General features: G+C 35.5%; 1 protein-coding gene across 9 annotated transcripts in view; it reads left to right on the top strand.

The window, feature by feature from the left end:
* Positions 1 to 19,779, top strand: part of heph (polypyrimidine tract-binding protein 1 heph) — a 458,299-nt gene that overhangs the window by 345,885 nt on the left and 92,635 nt on the right. Inside the window, exon 1 of one of the 9 annotated variants that reach the window (XM_074094994.1) lies at positions 10,561 to 10,782. The exons of the other annotated variants lie outside the window; for them this stretch is intronic. Coding sequence (XP_073951095.1) covers positions 10,705 to 10,782 — 78 coding nt within the window. The 5' untranslated portion in view covers positions 10,561 to 10,704. Of the gene's footprint in view, positions 1 to 10,560; positions 10,783 to 19,779 lie in introns of those variants that run through there. 9 annotated transcript variants of the gene reach the window in all.

The following is a 19,779-nucleotide window of genomic DNA, read 5'->3' on the forward strand; positions in this document are numbered from 1 at the left end:
AGATTCGGTAACTCGATGATCGGACAGTATGAAAGTCACCAAGCAAAGCGGATTTTAATTAAGGATCGGCCTTTGTCAACTGCTCCTTTTAATTTTGATGAATAAAGAAAATTATTTATTTGGAGCTGTTAGCTGTAACAGTGATTTATTCGCCAAGTTAACGGGCGTTTATATAGGGCGTCGCTCCCCACGGGAAATTTCTTTTTTATAATTTCTTGTACTCTGACGTCTTGCATTAACGCAGGGCTTAGTAGGGTGGATTAGTAAGGAAATTTGTTTGCCTTAATTTTTATTTAATATTGTGCTTGCTGTCTCCGACATCCGAAGCTTTCGGGTAAAAAAATGTCGCATTGTCTAATACGTCTCATTGCTCTCACTATTAAGTGTTTTCAAATAAATCTTAGACGCTTTTGTATTTGGCGTTCAACAACAAGAATAATGTTACTTGGATACTGAACTATATTTTTACAAATTGTGATTTTGTTTGGCATCAACAGCAAATATTAATGAAATGTTTTATTTTTTACAGGTACGTCAATCTAACAAAATTCCCTAGTACTGGTTCGCGGTAAGTAAGAAAAAAATGAATTCAAAGAACGCGAACATGACAGTAACCAATACAAAAGGATTACATCGTTATTAAACTTGTAAAATTGTTCCTCGTAGAACTTAAGCGTAGCCCGTAGAGCCGTAGATTCGTAGCACCGTAGCGGTCGCCCCTCGCCCGTACTAAATCTTTTAATCTCTTTACAATGGTCCAACGTCATAAATTTGACATCTGTGACTTTTTTATTACGATATTCGAAAACGTGCCCCTCCCAAAGGTATGATAAAATCGTGTTTTATAGCCACGGCTCGCGTCAGTTCATTATTTTATTTTGTTTTATAGATTAATTGGCGTTTAAACAACGCCGATATTATAATGAGCTGCATAATTTTGGAACCAATTTGTTTTTAGATGCAAAATGTATTTTAAGTTCATGAACGGGCGTGTTTTTAATCCTTTATTCATATTTTGTACAGTATTAAACTATTATTAAGTTTCCGTCTATTGACTGTGCCGAAACATTTTGAATTTTTAAAGATAAACACTATTAAATAAGCTAGTACCAACGAAGTAATTAAAAGGACTAGTAAAATCTTTCATGATTGAACTTTTCATAGTTTTAGTAAAATTAAATGTTTAATTTATCAAAGGCAATCAAAGTAACCGATAAAAAAAATGAATGCTGTTAATATATGATAAATATAAGTTACCTCAGCACCCATATACATTCCTGAAGTACAAATAACTTTTTAGAAAACCGGAAAAGTGGTTTCAGTTTACTGTTCGCATTTGGGGATTCTATACGTTTTCGTTTGCAAGTGCCATTCAGCCGGCAATGGCGGGCCCCCTGAATAGATAATATCCATTCGGTCAACTCGAGCCCTATCATGATTCGGCAATTCTGTCAAATCACAAGCACAACAAAACGTACAAATATAAAGTACCTTCACGCATTTATAGATAAATTATCGAGAGAGAGGTATTGTGTACAGGCATTCAAAATTTTAATTTTCTCTTTTGTACTATCTCCATAAAAATGAGGTCAGGTGTATGTATGTAAATAGAGTAGTTATAAAGATAAAAATAAATGTCAGTGTCAAATTCCAAACACCAGACAAGTTGCATTAAAATATACCTTTGCCTTTATTGTTCGGATAATTCTCTATGTATGTATGTGAACAATTTATTGTCAAAAAAAGAAGAAAGAAACAATTGCCGAACGTTGAGATATATATATGTACGAAAGCGAACTTATCGCTTTAAGGAATCTGTACCAATCGATCTTTAAGTGAACTTCTTTAGAGTGTTTTGAGTGATTGGACCTTTCACTATTGTTCTTTATTTCCGTAATTTGTCGAGTAATTTTCTACTGAGTAAAATTTTAAGTCACATACTTTTACTATTTGGAATTAAGACAGAAAGCAGCAGTCATTTTGGTCCGATTTAGAGTCACAGTGAACAAATTATTGCAAGAAGAAATGGATCGAATTTTCGATCATACCTCTCAATACTTGTAACAGCTTAGATGAATATTTAAATAATAACTACAAAAAGCAAAAGTACATACGTATTGCACTTTTGTAATCTAAGTAACCCTATTTAGTATTAAGAAAAAACTTTTAATTATTCTCCTTTTTATGTGAACGGTACAAACACTATGTACGCAGTTCCGAGCTCGCGTTAATTAATTTATTTACGCAAAGGTTGTTTAGCGTTTGCATCTGGTAGGTTACAATACCACAGTAAAAATAAGTAAAGAACATACGCACTACCTATGAGACGCATCCACTAGAAATGTGTGAGAAAATAGTTCAGTGGCGTGCGATAAGAGCTACGTATTTATGTTATTATTATTTAATCAATTTTCATTAAAAAAATACGACTTTATTAACTAACTTTACTTCAAAAACATTTAAATATCCAACCCTCTGCTGATTTGCGTTCCCCTAGAGCCCAATCGCGTCAACATTTAAACTGTGATTTAAATAATAACACGATCCATTGAGACGATAATATCGTGCGCGATATTTTTAATTAAGCAATTTATTTATACGAGTTGGTTGTTATTTTAAACATTGTTTTTTTAGCAGTAATAAATGGTGCTTATTACGTCTAGTTTTTGCGTAATTACGAGATAATTGGGGACTGTTTCGCCACTGTCCGATAATTTACGGCCGATTATTTATTTGTTTATTTATTTATAACCAACTAACTATCACTTATGTAACTAACGTTTTTTTATTTTTTATAGGCCTTTTACTAATTTCTAATATTGTTGCCTATAGTACCCTTAACACAAGCTTTGCTTAATTTAGGTCTGGCTCAATTGGTGTAACACGTCTCGTGATATTTATTTTTTCCCAAATATATAAAAAAAAATAGTGTTAGCAGTAGCAGGGCAGTAGGCCACTTCTGTAGTCCTTAAATGTTAGTTGACCTTCCCTTAATTTTTCATTATTTGTAGTTCCAGCGGTAATAGAACATGCGACGGACAGACGGGCGGGCAATGTAACGACATTAGTATAGTTTGTTCTAGCGGTAATAGAATACGTGACGAGAAGATAGACGGACGGACAGTGTAGCCACATTAGTATAGTTCCATTAGTTACCTATCGGGTAAGGGACCTTAAAAACTGTCATTAAAAAATGTTACTTTATACGAAACTACAAACTGTAACATGGATGGATGCACAGAAAAATCCAGAAAAAGAGACCAGCGCTGGGAATCGTACCCAGGTATTCAGCATTCCGTGCTATACCCCTACACCACCACTGGACAGGAGTCTAGACACAAATTTCTCCCATGCAGCACACATTTCAGCTTGCTTTTTTCCTTTCTTAGCCACTTAAGCAGCGACACTAGCGACATCTATGTTTTAGCTCTCATCGAGAGACATCAACACTCCTTCGGAACTAACCGCTCACCCGGACAAGAGATGTCGCTACTAAGCAATCAAATTAAGATTGGTTTTTGGAAAACCAATCTTATGTCACTTTATCCTTTTTCTTTGTGTCTAACTTAATTAACTTAGGCTTACAAACTCCATCCCCCATTACCCTATCTGATTTTCACCTAAAACTATTAACCTAGAGCAGCATATATCTGTTATCACGAATTAAGATCAACCAAATAGGGTCTCCTAGTTTAAGTGTTATATACTGGTTAATAAACGTTTATCTTCAAAACTAACTGATATTGACGACATGTTCGTAGTTTAGCAACGTGTTAGTTTATCGCAAAGACTCGTAAATTTCATGATTTACTCGATTAGTTATTTTGCCTATAATAACATGTAACTAGGCTTTACCCGCGACTTTCCACGCGTAAACCACTGTCTAGCAGTTAAATTGAAATTACGGGAATTTTCTAAGATTGTGGGTCTAATCCTAGCGCTTAAAATTTTAGATGCCGTAGGAATATTGAGATAAAAAGTGGCTTATATTTTATTACCAGCGGCCAACCATGTAAATTTCAAATCTATTTAATATAATCCAGGTAATCAAAAATATCGACGGATTTTTAACGACGCGGGTCTCTCTGACCCTACAAGCAAGCAAAGGGTTAAGTTTCTTTGGTGAGTAGGTACTGATATCTACTAAATCCTAAATAAGCTTAAAGAACAGGATAGGTGATGAAGACATAACAATTTTGGAAGGAAATGCACCAGGTAATATTTTTGTTCCACTTATTACCTACTTCTGTGGGTATACGGGTCCCTATTTTGCATGAGTTTGTAGAGGCAACATAATTTGGTTATTTTTTTTTACAAATGTCCTTTTACTGACACTCGTTAAAGTACAAAGCTGTAAGTAAAGTTCCTCGTCACGCCTACATCATACACCAGTATATACATACAACATAAACGGCCCACATAGAACGTCATTCCACCGCCTGTTAATCTGCCATTAGTTACTGGCAAAGTTGTTTCTAACAAAAATATACTCCCCGTTATCGCGACACTCCTAATGCCGGTTCCTTTTCTTCCCGACTCGAGAATTTTTATGCTCATCCTCGGAACTTTTGCAATCCACTTATATCAGCCGTGAAGCGCTAAGCAAATACAAAAAGTTTCCGTGTTTAATTTGCACGCTTTAAGGATATTCATTGAATTTTTTTTCACCCGGAATTACTTTAAATAATCCGCGCAATGCGTTCCCTGTGTGACTTCTTACTCTTCTATACCAAGTTTATTTGAAGTTAATGGATTTATTTGGTACGAGCGTCGAGTGTGAACGAATGGGAGCGAGCTCGGAATAGGCACTCAGGGAAATTAAAATTGCCTAGTTATATACAATATCATGACAATCTGTACCGTTTCTCGTTATAAATGTTAGACTGATGGCACGTGAAAAACATGGACGGTAACAATATCACACGTGAACTAATTACTCGGTAAAATGCAATTTACGGGCAAGCGTCGACGCGTATTATATTTAATGCCCGCTCAGGTCATTCAATTTATTATTTGTGAGGGTCTGGCATTTGAATTAAAATATCGAAATTTAGCAAAAATTCTTGAGTTAATTCCCAAAAAATACAACGTGGTCTTCATTGGTAGCATAAAACATCAGTGCCAATTGTCACGTCTCTTATCTTAGGGGTTAAAATTTCGAGATTTTAGTTGATAGATCCCGAAATCAATGACTTTGCCTTCTCTATTTTTTCTAATACTTTTTGCTAAATAATAAATGATGTGAATATAAATGGCATAATGATAGGACAACGACACTTTAAACAAGATTATACTAATAGAATTTTAATAAAATCCCGTCGTTGTGTATGTTCATAAAATATCGAACCAGTTTCTGCGAAGGGTGAAAGTAAAGTACATTATAAGTCAAAGATTAGGTAAATCTGAAATCATAGCAGTTTCCGGATTTACCTAAGCTAACAATTCTTTCATAAGAATATCTTAAGGCGGTGGAAAATTTTCGTATACTCATGGTTATAGCCTGAACGGCTGAGTATAAGAAAAATCACACGGGACGTTTGAGAGTACACGCACTGTGGCGTTCAACATAGTAATTAAATAAAAAAAGGAGTTTTAGCTCCGGTGGCTTGAGCCAAAATAAATAATGCTGACTTATTTATTTTGTCTTCAAATCTCAAAAAATATCTTGATACCTACGCCGGCAAAATTATCCAATACAATTAAACAAAATATCTTGACAACTCGAAAACAGCACCAATGATTTCAATAAAAAAATATTTATTTTTAGTTTTCGAGCCTAACTCCGATCAAGCTAGGTCTCATCTCTGGGTTGTGTTCTTCGAATTTGTTGTCACCGATAACAAAGCTCAATCACCCGGGTACGTAGATAAAAATAAGTAGTTTAAATGATTCTAATTGATATTCTTTTACTTATCGTCCGTTATTGCAAATAAATGAATTATGAATTATAAATTGTGAATGAATTATGTGAATCACTATGCATACTACATATTGCTACCAAATTTCAAGGCAACCCGATTATGAAAAAATAAAATTAAATGAAATTTATTCCATAATTCCACATAGGCACAGAATCAAATAACAATTAATTGTCAATTAAATTGTTATGAAAGGAAAATTCAACATGTGAAATTCGACCTTATCAAACTTAAAAACTAATAGGTATATAATTCTATTTCCTACAAACTCTATAAACAAGCGTACGTATTCCTGATAAATGCTAGATCGTCACAGCGCGTCGCTTTGCCGAATCGTGTATTTCTCGGCTTAGGTGCATAAATTACAGAGTGCGTACGGTTGCGGTACTGCCTTGTAAAATTGAGTGTGCTCGCTTCTTTCGCTCGGAATTTTGATAAATAGCTAACTGAGTGAAATTATTCCCATTCTGCGGAGACTGCTACATACATCCGCAGTTAATGTTCTGGCGCGTTGGGAATTCTTATCTTGCGAACGCAGCACTTTGATTATGAAGGAAAGGAATATTTAAAGAAGCTTTGCATGCTTTGTGTTGTTCTCCAACGCATGTGTAAAATTCATGTTGAAATACGAGTCTAATAACGACTACTACATACATAGAGGGCTGTTCTATTTGAGATTATTTGCTCTAGTAGAGGTATTGTAAAATGAATAGAAAAAAATAAATATTTCATACCTATTTTGCTTGCTGTGGAGCCGTATCGGATTTACTTGCTTATAGGTTGTTAAATAATAGCCTGTATTTTAAAAAGAAGTATACAATATTCTGCGAGGATCGTGGGTTCAAACCCCGGCTCGCACCTCTGAGTTTTTCGAAATTCATGTGCGGTACATTTGAAATTTACCACGAGCTTTACGGTGAAGGAAAACATCGTGAGGAAACCTGAACAAAACTGTGAAACAATTCAATAAGTTATTTAAATCACTACAAGATCATACATAAAAAATAACTTATCTAAATAATACCTCTACAATTTGCATAGCGGAATCTAAACTCCGCCACATAAATTACTTACCTTCTCTCCTAGCGTCTCCTAGTACATTATATTTTTATTGTTATTATATGTTATGTAGTAGTAAAAGCCGGACGCAGCGGTTCAGTAACTTATCCCGATCATTGAAGTCGGGCTAATGTGATCGCATCCCGCTCCATCACTTATTCACCAGTCCATGAATACTTAAGTCAATTTACTAGTCGCTGGCCAAGAAACAATCCCCTTTACTTAATGATATTGCAGTTATTGCATTACTTTTATTCCCATGTAAAAGCTTAAGCTTCTTAGTTACTCGAACTTAAGTATCCAATCCAGTATTAAGTAAACGAGCAGTTATCCTACTAATATTAGAAGGGGCTGTTTCACCATCCATTGATTAGTGTTAACTGACGGTTAAATGTAATGCCGTCTCTGTCTATTCGAACAAAACAAATAGAAACGGCATCACATTTAACCGTCAGTTAACACTAATCAATGAAACATGGTGAAACAGCCCCTAAATGTGAAAGTTTGTGAGTGAGTGAGTATGTTTGTTACTTTTTCACGCCGAAACGGCTAGACGGATTTAGATGAAATTTGGCATAAAGTTAGTTTTTAACCTGGATTAAAACATAGGATACTTTTTATCCAGATATTCCCACGGGATGGGGATAAAATCTCTAAACAACAACCGCTGGGCTTAGAGTCATGAAATTTGACATGATTGTTTTTAATGTGACGTCAATAAAAACTACGATTTATTTTTCGGGGATTCCCACGGGAATTTTTAAAAATCCCGAAATTTGAATCAGCTGCTGGATCTAATGATTTACGTGTGCGAAGCCGCGGGTAAACACAAGTTTGTATAAAAATACAATATTCTGCGACGTTCCCACAAGTTTTTTAAGATTTTGATGAAAATCTAGGTACCTAAAGAATATTGTGGGTGTAGAAATCGGTTCGTTAAAATTATGCTTATCAACACCATCCCAGCCTATTACGTCCCACTGCTAGGCACATCTCCTCATTATTTTATGAATACTTTACGCCTGCAAACGATTACCTACGCATTAGGACCGTAGATAGATTTATAAGGTATCCGATTCAAAAAAATCATTATGGCCCATACAATAAATACCGCGCAGGCTAAATGTGATGCCGTCTCTATTTGTTTTGTTCGAATAGATGGAGACGGCATCACTTTTAACCGTCAGTTAACACTAATCATTGGATGGTGAAACAGCCCCTAAAACTATTTAGGGGGCAAAATGGCATGATGCCATTGCGTCACCATTTCTGACAAAGTCAGCAGCGGTGTTAAAGCATCGAGGGCGTGACAAACGATACAATCATAAATATTTTGTGATAAACAGAACTAGAGCTATCAATAAGAATACTGAAAAAAAAAATATAAATGAATAATTCGTAATTTTTGATAAATTAATCGTGCGATTTCTACCTACTTGTTTGTGTAGTTATAAATTTGCATTTGCATTCGTTTGAGGATTTCTAAGGTAACGTTCCACAAATACCAGGAGGGCATAGACACGTAGGTGTCAGAAGTACCTAACTGCAGTTAGACAGTATGCACGTACCATCGTTCATTAGCGGACAGATGCGTCTGCAATTGGAATTCGATCTCACCGCTTCTCCAGAGCAATGTGGACAGCTTGTAATTGACATCTGTTCCAAATACGTGACTATCATTATGTTTTTATAGGGTGCGCATTTTTTCACATAAGTAAATCAATAAAGTCCTATTAACGGAAGTCCGAAAAATTTTCTCATAACATTTTACGTCATAATGATAACTCTTCATATTTTTTTTATACTAATCATCAGAATTCATAATCACTAATCATACACCTCGTTCACACTAAAAATTTATTCGTATATTTTCTTATACTAACGTTCGAAACTCCAAATCATTCTAATTCATAACGCCAATATTCATAAATTTGTTTTATACTAATATTTGTTTTCATATAATGTCTTACTCATAAGTGTCAATTATCCGCATTATTGAGGCGTAGGGGATTGGAATTTTTTTAAGGGTGTGAAATAATGTTTAAGAAAGGATTCCGTTAGGTACGACGACCAGCGAATTTTTGAATTTATGGAGTTAAATAAAACATGATTGGTTTATTAAATTAAAATAAAATAAATATTAAAGGGGGGCTCCCATTAAAATACAAAAAAATAAAAGTGTTTCTGTGACATGTATAATTAATAAAATATACCTATCATGGGACACTTATAATATATATATAAACTCTTTATGACACTTATTTAAAGAAACTGTGACCAAGTTCTCCACATTACTGGACTGACACAACTTAAAGACCTTTTAAATATCATTTTAAATATTTACCGTGTGGTTTCGGGTTAGAATTACACCTCTCCATTTCTTCCGTGGATGTCGTAAGAGGCGACTGAGGATATAGGTTAAGGTATACCATGGCTAGCAACCTTTCACTATTGTACCTTTTTGTCAAACTTTAAAACTAAAGCTGCTAAAAGTGGCTCCGAATTGGTAACGTTTCGTGTGCTCTGCCTACGCCATTTGGGAATAAAGGCGTGATGTTTGTGTGTGTGTGTGTATCATTTTACTCCTTAGCATCTACTTATTATACCCCTGATCATGTAACAAATATGCGGCCGCGATTTTTTTTCAAAGTCAAAGTCAATGTTTTTATTTTTTAAACTTAAGTTAAATCGAGAAGCAAAATTTCAAACAAATTTTACTTTATAACAGTATTAACGTATAAATAAATACCACTTTGCTAAACTAGAGCATCGCGTTACTCGCGTATGCTGCGTAACTAGCAAAGCGAAAGATCTAGGTCCTTCGCGTGTTTATCTCATGCCACCTTCGCTCCACTGGACTGGGAATGCGACGTTTCCACTACGATTATTCTAAGTAACAACCTTAACTTTGTTTAGAAAAGATACTGACTCACTGGAGAGGGAAGACAATTGGCGAAGTGTGAGTCGGACTCGTGCTTATTTATTAGTACTTACTATATTTTTAATAAACTTAACCTACCTAGTAAGTACCTAATGGGAATATTAGGGTATGAAACTTATTTCATCTGTTTTTTTTTACAATAAGGAGTTTACCTACCTACATACTCGTACATACAATAGTATGTTGATACATATCTACTTAAATATATAAAATGTACGGTACAAAGTATTTTTATGACATAATATTATAACAGTAATCATAAATTAAACAGATATAGCAAAACGAATACTAACTATAAGTTATCAAAATACTTCAAAACTACACATCAAAAAAAAATTAAAACTTAACTTATGACTTTTTATATCACCTAGGTCCGTTTGTCCTTAAAACAATAATTGCGCTTATCTAAATCGGGTTACCTTTTCATTTTTGCTTTTAATATTTATTTATTTCTATTTAAACTGATGACATGAATTATTTTGCGAATCAAACGCCCCAAAAAAGTTCATCTATTTTAGAATAATTATAGGTATTAAGACATGGCTGAATAGACACTATTCCCGTGCATAAAAAAAACAACGCGCGGTCGTCATTTGTTTCTCAAACGCGGGTACGTTTCTTATGACTCACTGACTTTAAATGTCATTCTTCTTTCATCTTTCGCTGGCTTGTGTGTTACTTATTATGTGCTTTACTTAACTAATTACACCAATATTTCTAGCCTAATCATAATTTACATTTTTGTTTTGTTCTATTTATGTGCAAATAGTGTTGTGCGAAGTGAAAATGGTGTTTAGTTTGCGTGAAATTATGTCCCGCCTACGGTATGTACACGACGAGCGTGACTGCGTCGACTCAGAACAAGTGAGATTTTTAAAAATATTTGATGTATTAGTTCAATATATTTCCATGACAATATGCTGTTTATATCGATCTTATTGTGAATGCTTTTACATAAATTGTTTCAACCATCATTGATCACTTTTGACAACATAATAAATAACGTTCCCGGTATTAGGCAGCACAAAAGATCTGAATTCGTTTATGAAAAAGCTAAAAACTGTTTTACTCATCAATCAATGCTTCGTAACAATAATTTGACGTGTGATAGATGTAATGTTACAAAAACATTTCCTTAACTTAGTAGTGTGCGAGTATTTTATAAATAGGAAAAACTCGAATATTTAATCATTTAAGGACCTGAGGAGTACCTCAGTACTTAAGACTTAGTTTTATTTAGGTAAGCAAATGTTGTACTTGAGTATCTACTCCAAGTAAAATACCTATAAGATCTAGATCTTACCCAGACCTAGGTACACCTATAAAAAAATAACGTGACTGATTGACTTGATTGACAGATAACGTACAGCTTTGGAAGCGAAGCATTGGAATGAACCTAGCATTCGTGTCATTGCCCCCCGGCGAACAAAATGATGGATGCAAAAACGTTATTTTCCGGGAAAAATAAAAAAACACATTTTTGACCGTTGCTTCTAAGCAAGTGAACGAAAACCTAATGATAGTGAGTTACGGAAAGAAAGTTTAGTAAAAAACTTTATGTACCAAATACTAAAACGCAGATATTTTAAAAACAAGAAGTTAGCGGAAATCGATCATCATCTCTGAGATTTATTAAGTAAATTTTCTTTTTATCCTCGCGTTGTTTTTATTTATTAAATTAGTGTTTAGCAGTCACCAGAGTCTCATACACAGGATTAAGCATTTGTAGCCGAATCCCCATGAAAGTGCTGCAAATTTTCATTGTTTTTTTCCATAGTCATAACATCTAACAGCGCAAGCCTTCCTTGTACTGTGTGAACTTTATATCTCTCTTCATATCCCGGCTGTGAGATTCGGCGTGTCACGACATAAACATTAATCACTAAATGGTTGTGCTGGCAACACCTAAGAAGTGTTTCTGAGCATTAGGTCTGTAGCACTTTTATGTTGCCATGTACTTCCACGTACTTATGTTCACATGTTTTACGACCAGTCATGTTGCTTCTGCTAGTTTGCAAAGCCGTGTTCACACAGCGGTAAGTAAAACAAATGGAGCAGTTTCGAGAGTTTGTTTCTTGTCTTGTATGAGTTGGTTTTTAGTCGTGCTTCGCGGGAGTTACTAAGTACGTCGCTGTGAGTTATTGTGAACTATTATTACGAAATGTCCAATTGCAATTACCAAGATAAAGTAGGAACAGCTTATGACACAAGGAAAGGTTGGTTCAGTAATTTTTATTTTCAATTTAGTATGCTATAATGTATGATTTAACCGATTTTTACTGTTGCTACCACAAAATAAGAAGATAAAAGTAGGCACACATATTTTAATAAACAGTATAACCAAAAACACAAAGTTTAAAACTGTTTGATGATAAAGTAATACCTAGGTATAAATTAGGTAGTAAATCAACTTAAACACCTTTTACGAGTACCGACCTTATAATTACTCATATATTTTTTAAGTCGACCAGATTTAACTATTGTTCAGCCTAACTTTTTGATTCCTGACCCACCGTAGAACCTTCTCACAGTAGGTAAGTGTCATAATGAATTTACTTTATCAAGCAATGCGATTTCACTATGACGGCTTTTTTGTTAAAAGATTCCACAGTGGGTTCATTTGGTTCGATAGACTATTATCGCCATATTTTTGAATTAAACACTCACAGGTTTCACACTTTGCTTTAGTTCACATGCATATTATATAACCTCATTAATCTTATTGCATTTAGTAGTCATGCATTCGTAATGTATCGCAGGACAACGTCTTAAGTCCCTCGTGATTCTAGTGAGACATATGTTAATTAATTATCGGACAATATTGAGCACTTTGCCATAACACAAGTGAATTTAGACTAGATTTAATACAATAATATTAGAATTAATCTACTTTAGGTTTAGTACGTAGATATCTACTGAGACTCACGCCATTTTAAACATGTTGAGTAAACAACTAATTACATATAACACTCTTTTTGCCTTTTTTACTCTTTGATTTTTTTCATTATTTGTTACTCGGTACAGTTTTTCATAACTGTAAATAGTAAAAAAACTTTCATATTCCATACCAAACAAAATATTTGCGCTTCATATGTACATGAAAAGTGCAGTTCGGTTAAAAACGTAATCCAGCTTGCGGCAGTTAGTATACAACGGTCATAACAAACATAAATCAAATGGCAGTGGAAGTCCGGAAATTGATACCGTTCTGATGGACCCCGGTGTTTCTAAAGGATGTGTACGTACTATACAAACTTAGGTTTTAGATAGAACTGGCTGTGTCGTTAAAACCGGAATCGCTTTTAGCAAAGCAACTTTGTCTATGCGAACTGTTTGCAGGATGATATTTGGCGCGCTTCTATGTCTAGTTGCATCGGCTAAGGCATAATTTATGGAAATTTGGGGTATTATCTCGCATTTCAGAATTAAATATTTACAGTATGGATAATATGGCGTCTGTGGTACTGAAATAGTTGCGTCCATGATTTATATTACTATGTATATATTTTTAAATGTGAGTTCCTTCATTGTTCGTCCATTATGAGTTGACGTTCTTCTAAATTAAAGTATTATTTCGTTCCAAAACATTATTGTTTTCGCGATAATTGATCAGTTTAATTAATGCGTCTACTGTTACTGCTACATAATTGAAAACCGATCGAAACGTTCACCCGGAACTTCATTCTCGCACAATCCCCTCTAATCGCCGCAACAGTTTCGCGAGCCAATTTTAAATTTCAGCCAGTGAAACTGTGGAGAGCATTAAACGTTAATGCACCAACAATATTCCCAGTGACGGGCTATCGTAAAAACTTTGCCCACAACCCGTCGCTTGCAGCGTAAATACGGACGATGTCATGCAGTTTGACATTGTTTTAAAGTAAATTTCGATAACCAAGAACTTTGCTGACAATAAGCTTCGTACTTTTTAAGTCGACCCTTCCAAGTTTATGACAAATTGTCTCGTTTTTTACTTCAATTTTGACGCTTTAAATTTCACTATACTATTAAAAGCTGCCAGCAAGTTTGACAACATTTTTTTCAAAATTCAATTAAAACTTGCAGAACTAGACAGAAAATCTTGATAAGGTTTCATTATTTCGATTATCCCCTACCATAATTTTAAGGAACTAATGAAGAACGAACACTGCTTAAAGTAGGGACAATAATAAAATATGGGATCTAAATTTATTGAAAACGATTTAATTTGAACAGTCTTATTTGCTTGGCCTCAACGTCAAAAAAAAAGTTTTTTTTTATTCGCCTGGATGGCAAACGAGCAAGTGGGTCTTCTGATGGTAAGAGATCACGACCGCCCATAAACATCTGCAACACCAGGGGTATTGCAGATGCGTTGCCAACATAGAGGCCTAAGATGGGATACCTCAAGTGCCAGTAATTTCACCAGTTTCATTTGAAATACAATTGCAATTTTGTGTTAAGTAATTGAGCATCAAATCGCTATTGCATCGAATAGGTTAGTCGTATGTACTTGTATAGGTACCTAAAATAGTTCTACCGCCGACTTCCCCGAAGTACATCGTCTCCCCGTCAGTTGAAAAACTTTAAGATGCACCTGCACCAAGTTTAACCCAACATTTATGTTGCGATCACCACACAATGTCAAGGCGTATTACTAACTTTGTAAAATAGTTAGAAACCCTGCGAAAGTGGCTGGGTAAACGTACATTTATTGCGAGTTTAATGCAAGATAAAATAGAATATTATGAATACGGCATAACCCAGCATGTAAACCTAATAATATTTAAGTTTTGGTTTTAACTTTTATTCTTTAGTTCCGTAAAAAAATAGGCTTCTTATATTTATGAAAGAATTTTATTTTGCGCATCGTTGGTTCAGTACCCGAAGGGTCCAAACGGAATCCTATTGCTGTCACTCACGTGTCCGTCCGTCATACAGGCTTTACAGTCAAAAATCTTTTTAAATATTTTTAAGGGGCTGCCATACGCTAAAGGGGGGCTCAAAAAAAAATTTACCCACCCCATCGAGTGGGGTATCGTTATTTAGTCATTTTTGTTTTTAAAAACAAAATATACACGGATACCTTTTATTTTATTATTAGATACGAAACCTTAAAAAAATATGTAGGTACTTATCGCGTTAAAACAAAACACAAGTCACTCACGCTTCCGTAGTCGAGGCATGCCTGAAATGTTTTGAGCCAATCTCCGAGCGACCCATGTATTTTATTTCAATAATTATGTCTGTGTCCTACGGTTGTTTTAATTCAAAAAATATCCAGATGAACCAATGAAAAAACACTTAAAGCTACGGCTGCGGCTTAAAAACCGTAAAGCACCAGGCTCAGGCGCACTGCAGTGCACAGCTCAACAAATCTCCACTAGGCATGCCGAGGATTAACTCGGCAGCTCAGCTCACATTCCACATGCTCAGTAGTAACGGGTCCAGTAATTGGTATTCAGTGCACTGGACGCGCCTACAACGGAAATTAAAAATGATTGTATTGCCCTCCACACAGCACGCCCTAGATAGGAATGCGAAACTCCCCTATTACCCTGAATTGTTTCCTACAATCCGATACCTCGTTATCAAAGACTCAAATTAAAACACGAGCTTTGTTTACAAATTAACCAACGAGATTCGCAATCAACCCTTCCGTAATTACAGTGTTAATATTTACAATGACTGAAAGTTTAAACATGCAAATTGCACACTTTTCCACCAATTCATGTTTTGAGTTGAAAACGGTGGACAAAGGCAACGCGTAAATATTTACCCGACACATCGGTCGCTGTGTGCATCAATTAAAAATATATTACTTGCTGGGCTGACTTCCGCTCGCCCGCAACGCTGCGCCACGCTCGCCGAAACCTGCGCCATAGTTAAATAAGGGGAGTATGAAATCTCTTACCCGTTAGCAGACTTAAATGCCTACGCACGCTCCAGCTGTGTGGATCTTCTACGAGTACGTCTATTTTAGTCTTAGCATTAGCAGATAACTTTACTATTTAGAAGTTATCGTCAGATCTTATTCCTCTATCTAACTACTTTTTTTTAGGCCTTGATTTTGACTATTAGGTTAAGGGAATGATTTTGTGTACCCACTATTTTACGCACAACAGTATTTCCTCTGGCGAGATGATATAATTTTATTGTAAATCCTTGCAAAACTACAGTACAGGAATGTAAAAACGTGGACTTGCTCAACGCTTCAAAGACTATATAATTCCGACGTAATAAGGGTAAAGTATTTTTGAGTGGTTCGAATCAAGTCCAAGTCAATACCAACACTTTACTACCGTATTGCGGTTACCAATTTGTTTATATTTTTGTTTACACAAAAGAAAGAAAGAAAAGAATATATTTATAACAGCAGTGACACATAAAAGAACACATACATACAAGGAATAGTGATACGTAGAAGGCGTATAGTGACAAGATACTAAAGTTTAAAGTTAACTATAACCTCGACCGTACTAATTATTACGAACACTTTTTACCATAACAAAATTAACTGAATTTGAATTTTACATACGATACAAATGGCGATGAGCGGGTGATCATTACCTAATTTAAAGCGACAACAGCGAATGAGGCCTATTATTACAAAACTTAGTGTGCGCGTGCGGCGGTGCGTGCGTATCGGGGCACACACATTTTAGCCGCGCGATGGACTTTTGTTTGCAGATCGCTTACTCTCTTACACTGCCTGCACTGTGCTTCGCTTGTTTGCGACGCCCCATACAAACATCGCGATGCATCTAGGCTAACATCATGTCGGTAGCTTGCAGCGATAATTTTTATTCGCTCAAATAAACGTATTTGCGCAACTTTTATCCTCGCCGTTTAACTTTAGCCGGGGACGCGTTCGCTTCGATATTTGCATATGAATTCTGTTCGGTGTGACATATTTTTTATTTTTCATACGTAGCGCATGTTAAACGACCGATCATAGTCGATCAGTCAATTTGCTGCGATCCAATCTGCTTCTAAATTGGTACACGTCATGCCATTGCCGACTTTTGAATGTATTTGAAACGAATGAATCATAGTAGGTCATTCATGTGGATAAAACGTCGTCAGTTGGAATTAAACGCGTTGCTCAGCTAAATGTTAGTTTATTATATGTATTAGAATTTTATAGGTAATAATTATAAGTAAGAATTCTATAAGTAATAAATATAACTAGGTGGATAAATCTGTTTCTAATACCTGCTCAGCTTCTGTAAAAGCTACATGGTCAAACATTTTGTCGGTGGCAGGTTGCGCTTGATTTATTGCAGTTCAAGAACTGCTGTTGTGTCTTCAGCAACTTGGCATGCTCACCGAAGTATTAGTTACTTTTAAAAACAAAGTATAAATTACTTATTAGTCTGACAATGTGAGCCCTGTGATTTAAATTATGTTCATTGGGTACTTTAAAATACAATCGTCAAAAGACGCCTACTGACTTCCAATTTTATGCCGCTTAAATTCTTTAAGTGGTGTAAAGTATCTCATTATTTCTTAATGTAAGTAACAGTCAAACAAGACAGAAAATTGCATTGTCTTTCGTAACTCTGTGTCAAGGGGTAAGTGGGGTGTTTGCCTACCGCCCCCTCTATTTGACGGTAAATTAGTAGGATTGCGTTTCCTCGTTTTCTATTTGTTCCCGACACCTAATAGCGACATTGATTTCTAAAAGCTTGTATCATGTGGGATAAGATAAACATGGCGTCCTAACGAAACGTTTAATGTAACTAGATGGTTTATTTTTTCTTTATGTTTATAAAGAAAAGTGTCATTTCATAAAAATCTTTATATGTTTTTTGAGATCATCATGGCTTGTTACATTTTTATTTTAAATACTACGTTTTACTTAGGTCTTAGGTCTTAGCTCCTAAATACAAAAGATACACTTTAATACATCAACTTTTGTCACGTAATCGATTATGTATGGATTTATCGCCCGACTTGACAAATACAAACAAAACCCAGAAACGTCTCCCTTCTACAATATGCCGACAATAATATTCGAAGGTTCATCCGCAGTGGGCTGCTTCACTTGTTTACACGAATTTCACGAAGCGCGGAAGGCTGCATATTTTAAACCATCCGCCGCTCTTTTCGATATGTTTATCTTGGTCTCATCTCGATATATTTATTGGGGGAAACCGCAATTCGGGATCCATTCTTATTGGTTACGCCAAAGACCGTAATCTGCTGTATCTGTTACTTCTAATTCAAATTGCGGCAGCTTTTGTTTGTCCAAATACGGCGGTTTTACTTCGAATAAACGGTTTTAATTGGCACGTTTTCGAGTTGTTTGACGATTGCTCGTTTATAAAACTACGTGTGTAGAAACGAACGCCATGCTCTGAGCGCTGTTGGCTTTTCATCAGCATGGTAATCGTGCAAAAATATTGGTTGAAACACGGCCGCGGCGCACCTGCCTAGAATTAAATAAAAATAACCCACAAAAGATCACTGAAATGAGCTGAATATGTAATTTTTGTCGGAACGTTTAGCGTATCAAACGACGGTAGTTTATTTAGCCGCCTGTGTTACGCGCGCCTAATACTGCAAAGCTGTAAAAGAAATTGTTTGCTAATACTAAATTAAGTTCTTGAGTGGTAAAGTGACTCATTATTTTGCAATAACCCATGCCATGCCTCTTAATAGATATCTCCAACATAGCACGTGTTATAAAGCTATAACTTGAGAACATTGGGCGTCCTACACTTTCAACATATACATAAAGCCACCGTTTTGAGGTTGCAGGAACATCAAAAATATTTTACTTGTTTTGTGTAAAATGATCACGTCGCTTATACATATTTAATTAAAAGCCATCCAGGCTCAGGGCACCAATTAGCTAACGAACTGCGAAATGACCGCTTTTGATGTCTCCTCGCTTTCTTGGGTACCTTTTCGGTTTTACGGCACTATATGTTAAGCGACACTCGTAAAAGTGAGGTGGCCATATTTTACAGCGTCCGTAAACCACCTAACGGCATTGTATCGAAGAAAACTTGTCTCACATAAAACTAATCTATTCACGTTACAGGCCTCACGGGTAAGTAAATAGTAACTGCCTCCCGACGCGCGACGGCTACAATAAAAACCAATAGAATAATATAATAAAAATTGGGAACTTTCAGAAAGTAGGCCCTAATACAGCCTATCTTTAATCTCACTAATCCCAGTAATAAATACTACCTATATGTACTTAAATGCGAAGGTTTGTAAGTCTGTTTGTTTGTTACCTCTTCACGCCTAAACCGCTGAACCGATTTAGATGAAATTCGATGTGGAGATAGTTTTAAGTTCCGGGCAAGGATGTAGGATAGTTTCATCCCGAAAAATGGCATACGTAGTTCCCGCGGGATAGCGATAAACAAATACTACGCGGACGGAGTCGAGGGCAATAGCTAGTAATATTATAAATGCGAAAGTTAGTGAGGGTGTACGCGTGTGTGTATGTTTGTAACTCCTTCAAGCTAAAACGGCTCGATGGATTTGGTTGAAGTTCATTGAATTTATAACCTAAAATTACCTAATGTTCTGCCATATTGTATGTCTACAGTATTTTCTAAATAATTGAATCAAATAATCCGGCTAAACCGTTCATTAAATCCAAATATCTACGCATGTCATATGTTCCCAGCTACGTAAAGTTTTTATTTCGGTGGCTAGCCAACTCAATAACACAAATAGAAAACCTTTTGGAGGCTTTTATCATAATTTCATGCCAGCTTGCCCTCATTCTAGTAATTCAAGAAATTGAAACTCGTTTACTACTTAAACACATTAATTCAAACTGAAATACTAAAGTAAATATTTTCAATTTGAATTATTAATATTATTATTGACTTGCTTTTATTAAAAAGTGTTTTTGGG

The sequence above is a fragment of the Choristoneura fumiferana genome, chromosome 12, assembly GCF_025370935.1.
Source record: "Choristoneura fumiferana chromosome 12, NRCan_CFum_1, whole genome shotgun sequence".
NCBI lineage: Eukaryota > Metazoa > Arthropoda > Insecta > Lepidoptera > Tortricidae > Choristoneura > Choristoneura fumiferana.